The 20,927-nt window shown below is 40.5% G+C and overlaps 1 protein-coding gene across 1 annotated transcript in view; it reads right to left on the bottom strand.

Annotated features, from left to right (window-relative positions):
- The window catches only part of LOC117531951 (CDK-activating kinase assembly factor MAT1-like), a 117,779-nt gene extending 96,935 nt beyond the window's left edge, over positions 1-20,844 (bottom strand). Inside the window, exons 1-4 of the mRNA XM_034195139.1 lie at positions 20,787-20,844; positions 14,299-14,317; positions 3,281-3,433; positions 2,832-2,905 (exon numbers count right to left, since the gene is read on the bottom strand). Of these exons, the coding sequence (XP_034051030.1) occupies positions 2,832-2,905; positions 3,281-3,433; positions 14,299-14,317; positions 20,787-20,844 (304 nt within the window). The remainder of the gene's footprint in view (positions 1-2,831; positions 2,906-3,280; positions 3,434-14,298; positions 14,318-20,786) is intronic.
- Between the last annotated feature and the right edge of the window lie 83 nt (positions 20,845-20,927).

Below are 20,927 nucleotides of genomic sequence, written 5' to 3'. Positions count from 1 at the left end.
AATTATTGTTTTACAGTTAATCAAGTCATCTGATGGGTGTGGTTTACAAAAATAAATACATAAAAGATAAACATGCAAACTAAATTTTTTCCATTTTTTCCACTAAAGAGACAACAAGGGACGTGGTCAAAGTGAAATTGTGATATTTTCAATGCACAACGCATAAGAAACATCCAAACACCAAGAACAAAACACACAATGTTTCCATTATAATAGGCACATACCAGTCAGCAGACTGGGAACGTGTGTCCAGTATTTTTGTCAAAATATGGTAAGGTATTCACATACTTGGGTCAGCTGAAAAGTTCTGCCTCCAACACGATTATTTCAATAACAAGCAATGTAAAAGGATGTGTGTGTTTAAAACAATATGTTCCTGAATTCCTCATGGTGGAGGGTTGTGCATCTGTGGATATTCATCGACAAATGACTGTTATCTATAGCGAGACTTGTGGATGACGACTGAACACCTGAAGGGACAATGTTGCACTCATGATGCAGAAGTACAAACACCCAATTTCTTCACCAATGGCATGCAAAAACTGTTGGGGTAAGTGTGTGGAAGGTGAAGGTGACTATGTGGAAAGTAAATACACTGCCTGATAGAGAAGATTCCAAGCTTTAAGCAGATATGCAATTCGTGTCAGTATCTTGCTTATTAATGACGTAATCGTGTAGGAAGCAGAACTTTTCAGCTGACCATGGTCTACACATATTCTGTTTATAGTTAGCCAACAGCAAATTTTAGTTCACAAATTAGCGACAACATGAGCAATGTCTTCAATATTAATATCCACTAGACAGTGGCTTAATATTATTACATTATATGAGCGGTATGACAAATATTTTGAGAAATTCTGACCCTTCTTCTTCCTCCGTCTTCCAGGATTAATAAAATCCCACAAAAGACAGCAATCACAGTGGATCAGTGAAAACCATTTTTTTTTCCAGTGTGCTTCGTAGTTTCATGAATTAAATGATTTCTTGACATAGGAAATTTGCTTCACCATTTCCTTGAATGCCTAAAGGAATAGCTTCAGCGTTCTGACCACACTGAAGTCTCGGCGGACTCCAGGTGATGTCATTTACGTCACACAGTAAGTGGATAAATGGACACGACAAGCACATTTGGGTTAGAGTGCATAAGTAGTGCTGTGTTGACCCCTCATCGAAGCCACTAAAAGAAAGGGGCAGGAATAAGAGGAAGAAAGTGTACTTCATGGCTTATATTGATGCCTGTAAACGCTGTTCTCTGCAGTCACACCAGAAGTAAATATAAAGCATGTTTTTCCCTGTGTCATGAAGTTAAATTTTTAAAAGTCATTTGTCTGTTTGCAGGATTACGCAAAAACAACCACAATGATTTTCTTGAAACTTGGTGGAAAGATGGGATATTGGCAAAGGAGGAAACCCTTAACTTTTGGAATGGATCCAATTAGGCACACAGATTCTGGAATCCCCCCCCCCCCAACACACACACACACAAACTTTCTTGAACATTGACAGACAGAACAAATTGACTTCCTCACTTATATTGGGTGAATGTAAGACAAGAAATTGGGGTAGAAACATGCAACTCTACTTTTTCCTCATATTTTGTGAGCATACAAAAATAATATTTATTTGTGATGACGTGAACAAAAAATACACTTTTTGTTATCTTACACTCGCTCAGCATATGTAAGAAAACCAGTAAATTCACTGTAAATTCATCAAAGTGTGCCAATAAGTTTGCCACGTCAATTTCATGTCTGTATTTTTATTTTACTATGGGGAAAGCATTTGTTGTTGTTGCTGCTGCTCAATATCCCTGGATATTTTATTAAATATTCTGAGCAACACAAAATTGGTTCATCTGCATTTATTTCTGAACACGTGTTAAATTCTGTGTTTAAAATTAAGTAATGCTGGGCGGGACTGTAGATCACCACTGGACACAGTGTCACACGCAGTACCAGAAAGTGCACCCTACTGTAGAAGAAGCTCAGAGACGGAACACTAGGGATGGGTATTGATAACATTTTATCGATACCATTATCGATTCCGCTTATCGAGCCGATTCATTATCAATTCCCTTATCGATACCTCTTGTGAATTTTCTGTGTACTAAAAGTAGGCTTTACAGGTTTTCGATGTCAACAACATTTTATTGAGTCGTAAAGTAAATAAATATGAAATTGGTCACTGGATCCTTAAACTTTGGACATAATAAACTCTACATGGTGGATCCTTGATCTCTGGAAATAAATAGAAATAAACTAAATCTGTAGTTTTCGTCAAAAGCATTTCCTTTCAGACATTATTGGCATGAATGTCTTTCCATACATCAGGATGTAATTCATAAAGAATGCAGGACGTCTCATTTTGGGAGGAAAAAAAAAAACATTTTAGTCAATTGTAGTTTACTGTCTGTATTACGGCATTTGGAAAGAGGTGTCATTTTATTTAAAGCGGCAATTCGTTTTGAAGTTATTAATTCCGACTGGACTCTGTCTCAGCAGAGTGGTACGAATAGGCAGAGTCGCATGTACTGTTTAATGACACTGGAAAAAAAAGAAACAACTTAAAAATGTGCTACAATTGGTAAAGCCTGAATGAACTGAGTTGTTTGAACTTAAGTTAGATAACTTACAAATTTAAGTTTAAACAACTTAATTTATTCAGGTTTTATCAACTGTAACGTTTTTAAGTTGGTTCCACTGTTCTCTTTTTTCAGTGTACCCATAATTCTCTGCTTTGTTTCAGCAAGAGATAACATGGACATGCAGTAGCACGGAGGTAAAAACCAGCCTTAAGCCTCAAACACACCACTTGAAAGCCACGACTCTTACCTATGTCCTCTATTTGCTCCAAGTAGTCATTATATTCTCTCAGACTGGGGAAGTCAAACTCTCTCTTATTGTATCTACAGCAGAAGAACAAGAGCAATGTCACAAATAGCAGAAAATAATCTAAGCAAATATGCACCAACATTAATATTAAATCAACCAATTTATAATACCATGTCTGCACACTGCCTAATAAGCACACATTAGATGTCAATTAAGGGTCTATTAAAGAACAGATGAGAGAGGGAGAGAAAACACGGAGGGGCTGAGAAGTAAAAACCTGGCAGGGAAAGAGCCTTCCCGTTTGAGCCCCCTGGGCAGATTCATTGTCTACAAAACAAACAGTGTAATGAGGAAAAACAAAGGTGGCTTAAGAAGTGGGAGGAAAGATGGCATCACACGTAAACACACACACAGCCACACCCCACGCCCCTTCTCGTTCCCTCACTCACATTTTCAGCACCTTCTTGCGAATCTGCACCTCCTTGTCCACGGCCGGGTCTTCAAACAGCTGCTCGCGGAAGTTGTTCTTCCTCAGGGGTGTGTTGCACTGCACACAGGTGCCCGAGCCGCGCACAAACAGCATTTCCACACAGTTCTCGCATCTGTGAAGAGACGTGTCAATAAAACACCACCGAGTTGAGTTGGATTGATCCAAAAGTGACCCTAAAAGTCAGGTTTGAATATGCATTTGTGACCATGTGCAATTTCTGAGGCTCTCACAGTCGAGTCATTTTTTTTAAGGCCTCCAATCTGCTACAAAGTCCTCTGGGTGATAATGGGGCATATGAATATTTTCTCTGAGTGCTTAAAGATGGCTGAGATTATGATTGGAATGTCGATTAGACTGCCTCCTGCTCTCAGACGAGAGGAAATTAGTCTGACACCCATCACTGGAGTGTCTGTCTGCACTGGAAAAACACTTGCGTTATTGTTATTTCAACAGACTTCAGTCCTTCTGCTCAGTTGTACAAGACAAAAAACAGATCAGTAATTCACAGTGTAGTCTGATTATAAATCGTTAGATGAGTGGTTAGGATAAGGCACACCAGAAAGTAATGAAAAAAAAAAGGAAAATGCAGTTTTTCTGCATTTGTGACTTTGTATTTTAGTTTGTACTTAATCACAAACATTACAATGCACTGAGTTTTCAGAAAATTTGTAAAACCCATGGACTGTACGTACAGTATACTGAGCAAATACTTTGTGACATCACTCTCAGGTTTTGCGAAGAGCAGGTTTGAAACTCAAATAGAGTGGTTCCAAATGTTGCCAGACAGCAGTACCTAACTCCCAGCCAACCTATAAATGTAATGTGGGCTACACTGGCTTGACCTGGACTGAATGAATGAACCCAAACACACCCCCATTTTGCAAGCACAAAACAAGCTAAGGCTAGCTTTGGTTCACGTGTTTGATTAATGCGTAATTTTGCAGAATGGATGGTGGATTTTATAACAGGCAAGCTTGGGTGCAGGTATTAAGAAGTATGGAACTGCAGCACCATCAGTGGAACTAATGTCACCAAACTAGAGATACCTGCTAATTAATGACAACATAGAAATTAAATAATACTAAAACCTCACTAGAGTATTGGAAGTTCTGGAGCCTTGTGGATTGCAAAATTCAATTACTGATTAGAACAAAATATTAAAGACAAACCCTTAGGTATCAAAGCTTGATCATAGGTGGCTTTAAAATATATGTGTGCACACACAAAAACACACACACACACACAATATATATATATATATATTATATAATATATATATATATCAATCAGAAAATACACACATAGTTTTCATGTTAAAGAATACCCAAAGACTAGGATCACTCTCACATTGCATTTCAGAAGCATCACTAACCATCGCAACACCACCAACACTGCCTAGGTGCAAACAATATATTTCAGTATAAGAAAAAATCTCAGTCATTAAAAATTAAAAAGTGGTTATGGGTAAAAAATAAGCATGTTTATTTTTTTCTTTCTCTCAATACAAACTAGGTAAAAGTAAGTCCCTTCAGCTGCTCCCTTGTTTGCACTCCGGGTCGCCACAGCAAATCCAAGGTGGATCTGCATATTGAATGGCACAAGTTTTACGCCGGATGCCCTTCCTGACGCAAATCCACATTACATGCAGAAATGTGGCAGGGGTGGGATTTGAACCCAGAACTTTCTGCACTGAAACCAAGCGCATTAACCACTTGGCCACCACCGCTGCTCAATACAAAGTAGGTACAAACATGAAATTGTTTTAATATAGAGGTTCAATATAATATTCATATAATAGGTTCAATAATAGAGGGCCTGAATGTCTGTAAGATAAAAACAACAATAATATATCAATAACAAGAAGCCAATTAGTACACTGTCAAATCACTAAAATAACATTTACTCCATAGAAGACTGTGTGAGAGAATACCAGAATTAAAGCGCTGCGGATGTGCTGGAATTGACTATTGAAATCCAACGAATGGATATCTGACTGTATTTTTTGTTCTTTTTTGCTTTATTAACAAAATACTTCTGGCCTGGCAGGGGTTGTCGTTGGCTTGGCGGCACACCCAGCCCTTAATACTGTTGGGGAATCACTGATAGCCACCAGTAAGTCCACATTTGTTTCCAACTTTTTTTTCTTGTTATCCCAGAAAATTTCCCTATTATTCCTGACACAGAGCCTAAAAGAAAATAAGGTATATTATGGAACGCTTAAGGCCTCTCTTTTTAATAATGTGGAAATCTAGACGGTTATTGATGAAGATTTTCTACTATAAATCTGTCTAATGGGTGAAATTACTTCCAAGAGAAAATGTGTAACAGTACAACACAGTCATGATTACTTTTACAGGACAGCCTTTGGTTCTTGATACAAGAAACCATAAATCACAGTTCTCATCATTAAAGTGCATGCCTCGCCACCACAAGAGGCAGCGACCAACTCTGACAGACCGTAGATACACTCTGCAGCTGATGTTGGGAAATATCAGGAAAACCTAACAGTCAAAGGAGGAAGCTATACTTTGCATGCCATTGTAACAATGCCTTTGCAACCAGCCCAGCTGGGGTAGCCACGCTGCGCCGACATATGTGCACATACTGCATAGACTGAACTGACCCTCAGTCTTTACAGATTGTACTTGACATCCACATAAAATTCCACATTTCCTCACATCATTATCAGCAATATTGCAATGACCTCCTGAAATATTCACCACAACACAAAATAAACTGTCATATAAATGTCAGATTGGTGCTCTGCCACCCGAGGGCATAGATCCATAACCCAAAGGCTGGCCATCAGTCACACCTTTATGCAGGTAAGTGTTTACCAATCAGTCACTCTCGAGCGAAGAGAGGACACAGAAGACAATAGGAATGTTCAAATCCCCCCTTGAGCAGTCAATCGGTGGGGTAGAGGGCCTGGATAAACGTTTGCACAGTACACACTTTAAATTAAGTCTCTGAGGAGCTTTATTTCACCAGAAATTCACCTTCCCACTCAACTGCCTGCACCAAAATGAACAACATCTGGTTTCCAAATGTCACTATCTGTTTTTGAGGACTGACAGTTATGATAATATAGCAAAGTTGAGGGAAAAATCCAGACTTCTCATCATATACGTCAGAGATGGCATGGGCTGAGTCATTTCTCTTCCAAAGTCAAGGATCAGGCTTGAGACACTGGTCTACGACTCACTCGGGATGAAACCTATTACAACAATCATGAATAGAAGTAATCATGCTGCTTTGCACAACGTTTCCATTCATCAGCATTTCAAAACAATAAAAAGCAGTTGTAGAAAAAAAAAATGCAGAGCACTGTAGTTTGTTTATGGGTAACGTCGTAGATATGGGTTGAACAAGTTCAACCTGCTGCATTATCACTGCAACACGCTCAAAAAAAAAAAAACACCACCAAAAATGAAGCATGATCTCACAAGCATGATCGCCTAAGCTTGGCTTAGCCAACGCGGCAAAATAAAAATGAAACTGAACAACAGGCACAAACATCTGTGCTGTCCAGTTGGCGCCTCAGAGCATGCACAGCTCCTGCTCCAAGTGCGCCCTGCAAGAGACAGATGTTCACTGTGGCCCCAGGCTACAGGAGACTCATAGGCCTCACCATATGGAGGTAGATGGAGGGATTCAGCTTGTTTCCACAGGCCCACAAAGAGCCCATTCATCAACACAAGGCAAGGAGCGGGGCGTAGCTTGCCCCCTGCCCCATAAATGGACCACACAACAGAACCCTGAATAGTGAAAATCCTGTGTAACTCTATAGCGAAGAGGTTGAACGTCTAAAAGGGAGGGAGGAGATTCTGATTCTGAGAGTCAATTTGCTGTCTTTCTTCTGAAGGACGCCTTCTTCAAATGACAGCTTCCTGATTGTGTAGCTACTGCAATTTGTAATCAATGTTATGCTGTGATGCTTAAAACACTAAATAAATTTAAGGAGACGGAGCTTTAGCAGCTTGCTATCTGTTGTTAGAGTGAGTGCTGCTAGTTCTGCCCTCGCCTCACCTGTCCTGCTCACAGCTTCAGACTTCCTATCTCTCCCATCTGCAGCTGTCAGCAGGTCAGTGAAGGGGGTGGCAAAGGGAGGGTAAACAAAGTCCTTGCTCAGCAAAGAAACCCCTTACTCCACCCCGCTGCTCAATGGCATTGCCTGCATCTTTATCTCATGTCTATGAAGGAACTGGCAAGACAGAAAAAAAAAAAAAAAAACGCCTGTAGACAGGAAGGAGGTGGATTCACTTATTTCTGACACAAAGTCAACAATCTTTTCTGCATGTTCAATAATCTGAGACTGGAGACTGGATCTGGACAGAAGACAGCTGACTCTATGCCAAATCGAAACCTGTTATTTCGACCTGTTCTGCATTGTGACCTTATAATACCTGCAGCAGTGCAATCAGAAAATGCTGAGGTCCAATAATATGACTGCTTCACAGGATGCCAGCCTGGGCTTAGGTGATCTACAGGAGTAACCTTTAGAGTATATGGAATAGAATTGATTGATAGAATAGAATTGATGTCCATTAAGGAAAAGCTGATGTTTCAGTCCCTGACTGTTCCTGGTCCGTGAGTCAAAGTGTCCCTGAAGAAGACAGTGTAGCCCAAATTCTTCGTGGTTCCAACTGCAAACCAAATTCCATGCAAACCCATCCCTAGTTTTTTTTGTTTTTGTAGCAACTTCTATCTCATCTTTATAAGTACTGTACACAGTTTTGGACATTTATATAACGCATGTAGTGAGGAAACTGATCCGACACAGTGAGATTATCACGGCAGTATTACGGGTGTATTTTGAACGCATCGTGCACATGTTGCGCGTGCACAGCATCTGCATGGCGGTCATAAAAGAAGCACACTCGGGCCGTCGGCATCACTATTCACACCAACAATACAGCCTCTGGAGCATTTGCTGGACTTGGACAAGTTGATCACAGAGTCAATGTTCATTTTGTCATGTGAGGGTTAACTGTTCATGAGTTTGGGGAGCGGGAGGGGGGAAGCCGCTCGGGGTGTGAGACGGTGTTTTTTCTTTTTTTTTTTCTTTTTTTGAGAGTGTCACAGAAAACACACTCCAGCGTCAGCAACTCTTCCTTTTGTTGGTGTTAAATAAAGTCCTGGATTGCAGCAGCTATTACATCTTTGTGGATTGACACAGCCGGAACCGGCACTGACTGGCAGGTATGTCCCTTTCTGCCACACTTTGGGTTTACGTGACGTGTTTGTTATGCAATCACAGATTGTCCACAAATCAAGCTGCAAAGCAGATGTAATAAAAACACTTTATTCGTGGCCAATTTTGTAAGCATTCACTACAACATATTTTAGTTTGTGATGTGGACATGATGGACACGCAATACATCTGTTTTACACACTGTCCTGGTCCGCTGCCAAGCCGCAAATCCCCGTCAGTTGCGGATATCAGCGGTTAACAGCAGATATACAGCGCATAGAGTGAGTATGTATTGTGTATGAATTGAGTATATATGGAGTATGTAAGGTGGATATTATCCGCATCCAGATTTTTGAACAGCTCAAAAATCCTGGCTGCGGACATGCGTGCCTCTGCGGATGATCACGGACGTGCTCGGATGACGGCCGACTCATACAGGCATGTTACAGGATATTGCAGATGTTTGGCAAATATGGGCCAATTTTGTGTGCAATCCATACGCAAATCCTCCTAAACGCCAGTGGGACAGGGCCCTTACGATGTGCAACAAAAGGTGTGCAAAAGGTGGTGGGGGGGGGGGGGGGGTTAATCTTTGTGCCATCTTTGTTGCATTTCTTATTTCAAAATTCTCCACACATTCTCCATTGGAGCTAGAGCGGGGACTGCTGACAGTCTGTACTGATATGTCTCTATGTGTGCAGAATGTGGTTGTGCATTGTCTTGATGAAAATGCACAGATGGATACTTGTTTTGTAGTAAACCATTATTGCAATCACCTATTAACATCAACATCATTGTTATTTTTGTAACTTATTACTAGCCAAAAATGGCCTCCATTACAACTTTTTTTTGGAATGTGCTGCAAGCCTGAAAAGCTAGAATAAATGTTTATTAAAAAATTCAATTTAGTTGACCACACAAAACATATCTGAGTTCATACAGTCTGCAACAAAATAGAAGGCAATGTAACTGATCAATGGTGAAGGGTCTTTATTTATTTATTGTATTTTCCATATTGTCCAAACTTCTGAGTTGGGTGTGCAAATAGTTCTGTTTTTTGAATCATTTTATTGCTGACTAACACGCAACCATTCCACCGTATTTAATTCATATCGACCTTTCAGGGTCGCCAAAGATCAAACCTTATGTGACCAGTTAACAGGTGATATGTATATGACTATATATATTGTTTAAAAGTAACCATATGTGTATCATAAATTTATTCCTCAAAATGACTGTTCTAAGTATTCTCTACATGGGCATTCAGTCAAAATATTTTGACCTTGACCCATGACCTTTATTTTCCACTAATTTTGGTCAAAATCAATCACTTTGTTCTTAGCTGATCCTCAATCGTTCTACAAAGTTTGCCCCCAAATCAGACGAACACACCTTTGCTTTAAGTTGATTTAATTTGTTACACCTGCATGCACTGGCATGAGCAGGTATAATAATCTGATCAGCACAAGTTGTTACAGGGATACCAATCTTTCACAATAAAATCTAAAAACTCCTTAACTTTTATAGTGAGAACTTTCCCATTACCATTATGAACAATGACTGTGATGTGTTCCGGTGAGAGTACATCAATTCTTGTACTTCAACAATGATATCAATTTTAAAATGTGACAGTGATTCTGCCTATACTCGTATTTTAAGAAGCGGCACAACAATCTGAAGTTTGAGCAGACAGTATTTGAATTTAGTAAAAGGATCTGGTGTGTATTTAGAAGTCTCCATTTTCATAGATATGGATGCCCATACAGTATTTGCCTTTCTAATGTAGTATTTCCCCAAGTTTCCCTTCCCACAGATTTACTTATTTAACAATTTTTTGACACATTCATCTTCTTTATACTGTTGACACTGATGTCACCAAATAAGAAATCAAAAACTGTCAATACAAAACTTCCAAGAAAAACCCACTGACAGTGACAAAAATGCAGATGCAATTTGACAGTATAGTTTTTTTTTTTCATGAAAATTTAGTAAGGTATATCTTATATACTATATTCCAATTCTAAGGTGGAACTATGCCAGTATACAAAGGTATATCTAAATATCTAAAAAGGAAGAGTAAAATAGGAGAGAAAAGAGTAGAGTAGAACCACTTAGGTGCCTGGTCTTGAGAACCAGGGATGGTAGGTTAAAAAGCTTTTTATCCCATGGGAACTCTCCTTACCCACCCAAGCAGCTCAAGAAAAAGGTATATATAATATATAGTAATAAGCCATAAGAAGGATATGACCAAACTGTTACTCTGCGAAAAACACAAGGTGACTTGTACTGGGACAGCCGTCTAAATTGCTTCAATGGAAAACCATTTTAATTTTATTCGTGCACAACTCTGCATTTACACAGGGGCACTGAGTTATGAGTTTGCTGACTTGATGACAAAGCACAGCTACTTCCTGATGGTACGTCAATAAACAGAGGATCGAATATATGCTCTCATCATGCTGCCACTATCGCTGCAAGATGCCCATTGAGAACAACACGTCCCCTTGAATTAAATTATCAGCTGTTTCAATGGATGACAAGAAAAGGAACTTGTGATAGACATCTACAGTCATTTTTCTTGCAGTTAATGCTATTTATCCTACACTTAAAGGGAAAACTCTTCTATTATGGTCGTTGAAAGCTTATATATACTGATTTGGTTTGAAGAAAATTCTCTCTGTGACGGAAGCAATGAATAAATCTATAAATATAGTACAGTGAAGGCTCTAACGAAATTATGAAGAAAGATATGTCAATCACATTATAGGGCAATAACAAAACAGGTTACAATCTTAAATTAACAAGATGTGAATCATCAAGTACAAGATGGCTCACATACCTTATTGTACAATCTGTGGTTCAAATGTCTGCACACACAGTGCCACTTTCTAGAAGATTTTCAGAAAGGTGGTTAAGCATAAACAATGACCAGCTATCGACATGCATCATCTACACCCACTTATTGAATTTGAAGATCATAGGAAAAGGGGATTACACTAAGCAAGACGACTCTACTACAGTGGATCCGGCATGGATCCACATCTTGATCAGTTATTTATTAATTTGTCTATTAGCATCGCTGCAAAGCAAAAAGAGGCTATTTTAATGGTCGTGTCTAGCCGTTTGTTTATGTGTCCACAGTGATATCTTCAAATCACAAAGACCAACTTCAATCAAACTTGGTGAATCAACTCACTGTGCTGTCTTCTCACCACACCAGTCAAGTCAAGCTCATACGAGGTCTGTTAGAAAAGTATCGGCCTTTTTATTTTTTGCAAAAACCTGATGGATTTGAATCACGTGTGCTTGCATGAGCAGACCTTGAACCTTCGTGCACATGCATGAACTTTTTCACGCCTGTCGATTGCATCATTTTCTGGTAAGCAGCCTTTGTGTGAGGTGTGTCATGCGCTTGGCGGATTTTCATTTCAAGGAAAAAGACGGAACGACTGGAGCAGCACTACTGCATCAAATTTTGCCAGAAACTGGGCAACAGCCAGGTAGAAACCATTCGGAAGATTCAGACGGCTTTTGGTGACGATGCTATGGGCATCACACGGATTAAGGAGCGGTACAACCGGTTTAAAGACGTCCACACAACGGTGGAGAGCGAGCCACGCTCTGGTCGGCCATCAACATGCTGAAATGACCAGATCATTTCCAAAGTGAACGCTGTGGTGATGCAGCCGTCGTGTGACTGTCCGGGAAATTGAGGAAGAGGTGGACATCAGCACTTTTTCGGTACATTCCACTGTGACAGAAGATTTGGCCATGAAAAGAGTGGCTGTGAAATTCATGCTGCTGCTGACGGCAGAGCAAAAGCGCCTCCATGTTGAAGTCTCACAGGACATGCTGTGACATGCCCACCTCTTCCACAATTTCTCGGATAGTCACACGCCTGAAAAGTCACCGAAAGCCGTCTGAATCATCCGAATGGTTTCCACCTGGCTGTCACCCAGTTTCTGGCAAAATTTGATGCAGTAGCGCTGCTCCAGTCGTTCTTTTTCTTTGCAATGAAAATCCGAGGAGCGCCCTACACATGTCCTCATACAAAGGCTGCTTACCAGAAAATGATGCAATCGACAGGCGTGAAAAAGTTCATGCATGCGCACGAAGGTTCAAGTTTTGCTCATGCAAGCACACCCATTCAAATTCATGGTAATTGTAACTTTAGATGCTCGCTGCACAGTGAACCTCTAGCCAAGTTTTGTTTGTTTGTTTGTTTTTACTGCTTAGCAACTGCATAATTGGAACACTGAATCCCATGGCTAATTGATTTCACGGTAACTGTGATTTTATGCAATTGCATGATTGTGTAATGGAACTTGCAGTGGTGACCGCATCAAAGAAAACTAAATGCAAAGATGCAGACATTTGTGCATGTTTGCAAAACAATGTTCCATGCACAGATCTGTGCAAATGTGCCAGAAATAACTGTCATAACATCACTGGATGCCATACTTTAGATAATGATGACAGTGAAAAAGTTCTGATGAGGATGGCAGCAATGGTGAAATGGAGTAACTGATCACCATTTTTTTCTTATTTAATAATAAAATCCATAAATACTGAAGAAAGCATTTTTAAGTCAACTGCACACTTTATGTGTTGTTGTTTTAAGTTTTTTTATAACATATACTTGATGCATGTTGATATTTTGGATGAGGAGTTCTCACTAACACTCAAAATCACATTTGTGGAAAAACTAATGTTGCTTTGGGGTACCATAGGCTTTCATTTGCCAACATTTTCACACCCACCCCAGACATAGGTCATGGTCTCAAAAATACAAAGAGATACTGATTACACAACCCATGGCCTAACATCAGCAAATGAAGAAGGACAAAGAAACGCCCATCTTTCACCCGGTTGCAGCAGATAGGTGGCTACTTTTGACAGGTGGGGGATAGAGGGCCAGTTATCTGCCTGGGTGGTTGCCATCAGGACCGAAGAAGGTTTGGTGTTGTGGTGGACACAGCACCAGCACATGCTCTCAAACCTGACCTTGTTAATTACTGGAGGCAGGTTTTGTTTTTTTTTACCTCGATGTCCAGCTCATAGCATTCCTTGGGCTGTATTTGCAACAGTTCTCCTACTTTGTTAATCTTCACTGTATGTGGTAACTTTTCATCGATAGTTACTTAAAGTCATATAGTGGCATAGTCTGTGATTTACCTGACCTTGTCTTATTAGACTGAAATTATATTTATCCTCCAATGTTTGTGAATAACATGAAAATCAACTGCACTGTTTTGAAATGAGACAAATTTCATTAGGGAGGAAGGGAAAGAATCAAACAAACAAACAAGCTATGGTTTCCTATGTCACTGAACACAGCCTGAATGTACCTTTTAGCTAAACTTCATCAACAGAAAAATACCATACTAAAACCACAAGCTTTGTGTTTAATTAACACAAAGTTTTAGAAGACTGAAATATGGCAATATATATATAATAACAAACTCAAGTGCACTGTTTTGAAATAAGACAAATTTGATTAGTGGGAAGGAAAGAAAGAAAGCCTAAAATTAGCTTTTAGCTAAAACTCACCAACAGAAAGCTGTTTAATTAACAGAAAGTTTAAAAAGACTGAAACATGACCATATATATATATATATATATATATATATATATAATATATTATTATATATATATATATATATAATATATATATATATATATATATATATATATAGTCCTCGTTCCAAAATAAACGTTTTTAGCTTAGCTTAATTTATCTTAACGTTGTAAAGTGTTACTTTTATAGTTGTCATTTTACTTACAGCGTGTGCCCAGACGTTCACCATCAGTTTCAGAGAAGGATTCCTGTATTTTGTTGTTTTACATTTCGGCCCAGGGCTGTTAGTGATTTTCCAGTCTGATGTGGATTTGAAAAGAGAATCCTTTGGTCTCAAGCACGAGGCATTAGAGGATTAAACAGGTTGTTTTCACCCAGGGAAACACGTGTGTACTTTGGAAGATAACACTCAGTTATATCTTGATGTTACAAGCTTTGGCAGTGACAGTGCCAGTCTTGATCTCTTTGATGGTGTGGACCTGTACATTTTTCTCCAGCTGGCAATGGTGCATGAGCCGTGCATGACAATATCTTTGATGGTGTAGACTTTGCATATTTAATCTTGGAAATCATTCTACAAGTGGGTGAGGGCCCTGTTCATTTTTTTCCCCCTTTTGCATTTTGTTCTCCTCAGTGGAGCTGGTAGGCTTTGTTAATTTTACTTTGAAAGAGTCTGTCAGATTTTGGATCTCGATGTCTGCGGAGTCTGCCGTCTACTGGAGCAGCACGCTGTTTTAATCCTGTTATAGCTCCCACTGTGAATGTGCAAGTGGAACTCTCCACTGATTTTCAGGCTGCCTGATCACACAGATGCATTTCTTAGATTTTTCACAGTTACATCGATGACAACACTTATAAGAGTGCACAAAGCTGAGCCTCTAGCACACTGTTTTGAACAGGCTGTGTTTATGACTAATAGATGTGCACATGCACCAAGTCTGCTCACAGTGGAGAGTGGCTGCTGTTTTTACCATGACAGCATCAAAATAAACAGTTATCATTAAAAAATGAGTCATCATAACACGACATCACACTTATGTAAACTTTGCAATTAATCTGTGACTCCTTTCTTAACGTTAGCAGCTACATTCCATTCAAGCCCCCATGGGAATGTTTTCCTCAAAGTGATGTAAATGCTGTTGGGAAAAGTTGGAAAAATTAGTACTCACGAGTACTTTGTTTTCAACAGTCTCCATAGCTGTTTTTTGCAAATGGCGTATACTTTGAGACCAGTCAGGGAAGTGCACAAAGTAATCCCAGTGTATCACCGGATGGTCACTAACAGCCAAAATCCAAGTTCTTATGATTTTTGTGAGACGTGTTCTTTAAAGGCTTATGTGACTAACCAGACAGAACAGTTTGTCAAAAGCTCCAGTAAAATAAAGCAAGAGAAGAGGGGACTGACCACCTCCCTCCCCCCCAGCAAAGCAGAGAAGGCAATAAGTCAAAGGACCACTGGAGCAACACTCACAAAAGAGCCAACATAAACATCTGCTTTCAACATTATGGAGGCCCATCCTATATACCTATATATTATGTGTGTCCTCACAATGTTTTCAGGTTTGTGCATAACTGGTATTCAAGTATGTTATAAGACCTCTGTGGCACTAATATGAAACTTTGGGGACCATCAATAATATAATAAAACATCAGGATGATTATTTCTTCATGCCAGGAGGAAGTATTCTTCCTTCTCTCAAGAATGCATATCATATTTAAGATTGAGAGAGTTACACTTTCAGCAATCTGGTAAAACTAGGAGTCGCTGAGGAGTTAATTTTGACTGAAAATGTGATATTATCCTTTTTTGTTGTTGTTGTTTTTTAGCTCTACCGTCCATCACATTGACAGTACAGTACCACTCAAACTTTTATTCATGTGTATAGGTATTTATTCCTCTCCATCTTAATTCTGTTTGAAATAATGGAGCAGGACTCAGTCTCATCATATCACTGATTGATTCAAATCCGGGTGGGGTGTGTGGGGGGTAATGTCCTGTATGTAACCAAGAGTTGCCAATGGGTCACAAAAAAAAAAAAAAAAAAAAGATTTCAAAAACCTGATCAAAAACAACCCATTTGTCTCATAAATTGCAGGGGACCCACCATAGATTACTTCTGATAATGCCATCTGACCCACTTAGTGTACAGTAAACAGATTCACGCCCACCACATCCCCACCACGGTGTGCGCGTGACACACACACAGACACACACAAGCATATAACCTGATCATTAATGGTGTCCATCTCTACCTCGACTTTGCAGTTCAACAGGATACATCAGCACCTCCCCACCATCACACATAAAACTATACTAGGTTGTTGTCTGCTGAACACCAGGGTTCCAGAGCTGCAGTTAACCTAAACAGAGATACGGATGGAGCCGTGGAGCCTGTGCAGCCTGCTTCCTAATGGCTAAAGTGATAATTACAGCAAAGAACTACATGAAACAGCAGACAACAGTATTGAGGGAAAGCATTACTTATTTAGAAGCCAACCTTGTGCCATCCCATGCACCTTCTGCCAGGGCATTGCCAGCACTTCTGTATGGATAAAGAACTTTGCACTCCCTGCTGGCCCACTGTACTGCAAGTAGCAAGTGTAAAAACTGCTGCCTGCATAGTGCACCCCATTGCCTTACAAGTTTAAATATAACCACCTGGCCAATGGCAGCTGCCCCAGCGCAAAGCCCCTAAAGCTGACAACTCCTTTTTCCGCTGGGTCGGACAAGCCGAGCCTGCCTGTGGGCACTGGTTCCTGAGGCCAACTTAAACAAGGCCAAGTCAGGGGCATGGGCAGAGGTTGTGTCCACATGTGCTGATGCCAATCAGGACTGACGTTCGCCTTTACCCCTTAAGCTGTTCTCAATCCCCCCCATGGCTATCAAGTTAGCGTGGGCGATCCATAAAACTAAATAAATAAAATTGCTAAAGCTACAACGTGAGGGTTATGGACTCTCATATAATTCACCATCTTTAGTTTGCGAATGCATTATACATAAGACAGCACAAACAGCAAACAAACCTGCCTCTGTCAATATTTGGTGCAAACTGTGCGAATAAAGGAAATGAGTGTGACACAGAAAAGAATGACGGGGTGGGGGGAGACTATGTGGTGGCAACGTCTCAAGCAGAACTGGTTAGGCCAGTCTGCCTGAGCAAAGCATGCTCATGGCCTGCAATGACGGCTACGTCTACTGAGCAGAGGTCACCACAGAGGACAACTTAACCAAGTAAGACAGGCTTGAGCAAACAAGCTCACAGTGTGTATGCGAGTTAGTGTGTACATGTTTGTGTTGTCTTCGGCAGTCAAATTCCACTGTCTTAAGTGCAGAATGGAATAAAGCCAGAGAGAACCCAGGGTTATTTCAGCACGCTACACATCTATGTTTAGAGATAAACTTTCCACCCACATTTAGCTGAACACGTGCATGTCAGTTGCACTGTGTGTGTGTGTGGTGTGTGGTGTGTGTGTGTGTGTGTGTGTGTGTGTGTGTGTGTGTGTGCGCGCGTTCTCTGCTTTCATAAGGTGCCCGTTCTGGCCTCGTCAGGTATGTCAGCTGCTCTGCTGCCTGTGAGGCATGCACAGGACCCTCACAGTGCGGGAACCTGAAGCATTTTATTCAAGATCGTGCTGAAAGCTGCCCCAAGGTAGAGAGATTCCCAAACGGTCAACCACATTAAGGAAGGATATATAATGGCATATGAGTACAATCCTCCTGTCTCTCCCTCCCAACCGTACATATGGATGCATCAACAACAAAACAACACGAATAAAAAAACTATTACTCACACACACACACACTGCATCAACTATGTGTGATTTCTTTGTCAATAACCCTCAACTAACATCCGTTTTTTTTTTTTTTTTGCTTTAAGCAAACATGACAACACTTGTCATAGCGCGGAGGCTAGTCTAGTGTCAAACAACAGCACACACAACCTGTTTCAACAGCTGTGTCCCAACCTCCCACATTGTTTCTCTTTTGATTTCAGCGGACATCTATTTCAAAAAGACACTTTATTCTTCAAAGAATGTTTATTCCGAGTATGCGTGCGTATGCTTGGCATAGAGTCCGTGCATGCACACGGGTAACTGTGTGTGTTCCATCAATAGGGTGCCTACAAAGCGAGGGATTACTGACTGATTCCAGACCATTCCTGAGGCAAGACCAGGCCCATCCCACCTTATATCACACCTGGACCTGGAGTACCTTCCCTGAGGATCGGCTAACTTCTTCAAACATCCATTTGACAGCAGCAGAGTATCCAGTATTAGTGGTGGAATTTCCTTCCCTGTTGCTGGAACTTAATCCGGGCTGTCTAGTGCCAGCATGGCCTTGGATGTTCCCAGTAAACAACATGACACAGCCAGATACAACATTAGATCACTCTTTAAATAAAGACTTGAGCTATTAGGAAGCTGATGAAGAATTAGTAGCAATGCGTTCCATTAATCAAGCCGCTCAAAGGCAGGCAGATATGTCATTCCAACAGTGACAGCTCACCTTAGCCTGAAGAGAAGCAGCTGTCCGAAGTGCTGAGGGGCAAGTGGTGTTGGTGGGAGTGAGCTGAGGTGTAGGAACGCAATGAATTTCTGCTTCTGTCACTGGTGAGCTCACAAAAACATCCAGATGAAAAAAAAAAATAGGAGGCCATGAGTCAGTCCCCACTCTATCAATTTGGGTATCCTTTGTGCATGTACCATTTGGAAGTCTTTGAACTTCAAATTTATAGCCAACACCAAAATATTATAAACTCAATGCAACAAATCTAGACCATTTATCTGCTTAATTGTGAATGAAATGACAAGGTACACACACCTCATCAAAAAAAAAAAAAAAAAAAAATGGCTGAACAGCGGGGTATCATTTCCAAAAGGCGCTGTAGTTCCAACACTACTTGCCCAATGGGGATATAATTAGCTTTGAATTATAAATTAAACTCTGCACTTCATTTTCATATTGATTATTTACTCAATATGAATACAAAGTGGTAGAATGCAACAATAAGAACTTTGAGATGCCCAAATATTTATGTCCCAACTGTACTTCGTGAGAGAATGGATTATTTACACTGCTGCCACTGAAAATAAAGACAAATTGTGGAAATCAGAGCCAGCAGTACAAATGTGTTTTTACATTTGCCTCCTCCAATTTCTGCTGTAGAAAGACTAAAAGCATGCTTGGAACAAGGGACCACAACCCAGCAGACAAATGAATTCCAGCAATTTGTAGAAATCCACCACTCTGTGCTGAAATCCAACCAAGTTCAACATGAGCTGTTCTTATGGACTGTGAGGTGAAGGGAAATCCAAACCCACACGTTCCCCTGACTCAAGCCCACCAGATGCATGGCGAGAATCTACCCCACCCAGGGGCTCCAGGAGGGAGAGGATGATGAGAAATGGCAAGAAATAAAGGAGGAAAAACAGCCAGAGAAGGAGCCAAGAGCAACATAATCAGACTGGTTCTCTCCATCAGCAAATTTAACCTAATGTTGCACATCACAGGGATTAGAGCCACGGAACCACATCTGACATATCATTTGGGACAATCATTTCTAAACCTACTCCTCTGACACCAGAGCATGAAGGAAAACTGAGTACTTGAGTGTTGAATTTGTGGGTGTTTAAAAGCACCACTGATTATTAGTGCATCACATGACAGCAAAACACATTTAAAATGGATATGCAACCTGAACAAAGACTGACAATAGGAGACTAGATTTATACGAAAGTGCATCATAAATCTACCTCCGTCCTGAGTCTAGGTGAGTACTAAACGCTGGTCTCGTACACACCACTGAACTGTGGAAAGACGACCACACCTCATGAGGGTTGGAAGTGATGACACAGCCCACCTCGTCACAGTAAAATGAAATAAACGACTGAAAATCTGAATGACATCCAAATGGAAGGTCTCTCTAGACACGGTTAGGGCAAAAGTGAGAGCTTAACACAGAGCCCTGAGCCCACATACTACACTCTGGGGCAGGAATGTGATGACATGACTGGTAAGGTGAAGGCCGACTCCCACATTAAAGAAGCACTGGAGACAGAGAACATCAGAACATCCACTATTCAGAGGTCAAAATCACCACACAAACCCTTCTGTCAACAAGGGGTGTGCATCAAGTGCAAATTAGCATTGTTTTGCAGGAACTCTGAAAAAATCAAAGTGGGAGAGCCCAGATAATTATAATATTGTATGATTACACTGTCCTGTTCTGTACATCCCTTTGTGTCCATGTATTTATATTCTCTCGCTGCACAACAATGAAGCTGAATTTGTGTTCTTTACAACTATACCCTCTCTTTGTTATATACGGGACGCAACGTTTCCAAGCGGGTAGGATAGCTGAGCTGCACTGCACTGCAAACAACCAAGACTGCCGCATGCGATTACCAAACAACTCAAATGGTCTTCCGCACAGCTTCGACAGATAGTGCTAAAGGTGTTGCTTCAGCTTATTCTAACCTAATTTGAAGGCTGGCTATGTACAGTACATCCGGAAAGTATTCACATCGCTTCACATTTTGTTATGTTACAGATTACTCAGGAACACTCACAGAGTTGTCCTGAAGCCATAAATGGTGTTTTATGGTAATCATATTGTAACGAATTGTATAATTAATTTTAATAAGTATCATCATACCATGAAAAGTCAACTGCTGCATGGAAGAAACACTGACCTCTTCCATCCAATACATCCAAGCCTGATGTATTGAACTCACTTGAGGGCAGCGACATTCCTGTAATAGCCCCATCTCAGCTGTGGTTGTACTGTAGCATTGGGAAATTGCTGTCCTACTGTATAGTATGTCTAGCTTCTC

Source organism: Thalassophryne amazonica, chromosome 19 (assembly GCF_902500255.1).
Source record: "Thalassophryne amazonica chromosome 19, fThaAma1.1, whole genome shotgun sequence".
Taxonomy (NCBI): Eukaryota; Metazoa; Chordata; class Actinopteri; order Batrachoidiformes; family Batrachoididae; genus Thalassophryne; species Thalassophryne amazonica.
The sequence above is the reverse complement of the archived record's forward strand: the minus strand, read 5'-3'. Positions and strand labels throughout refer to the sequence as shown.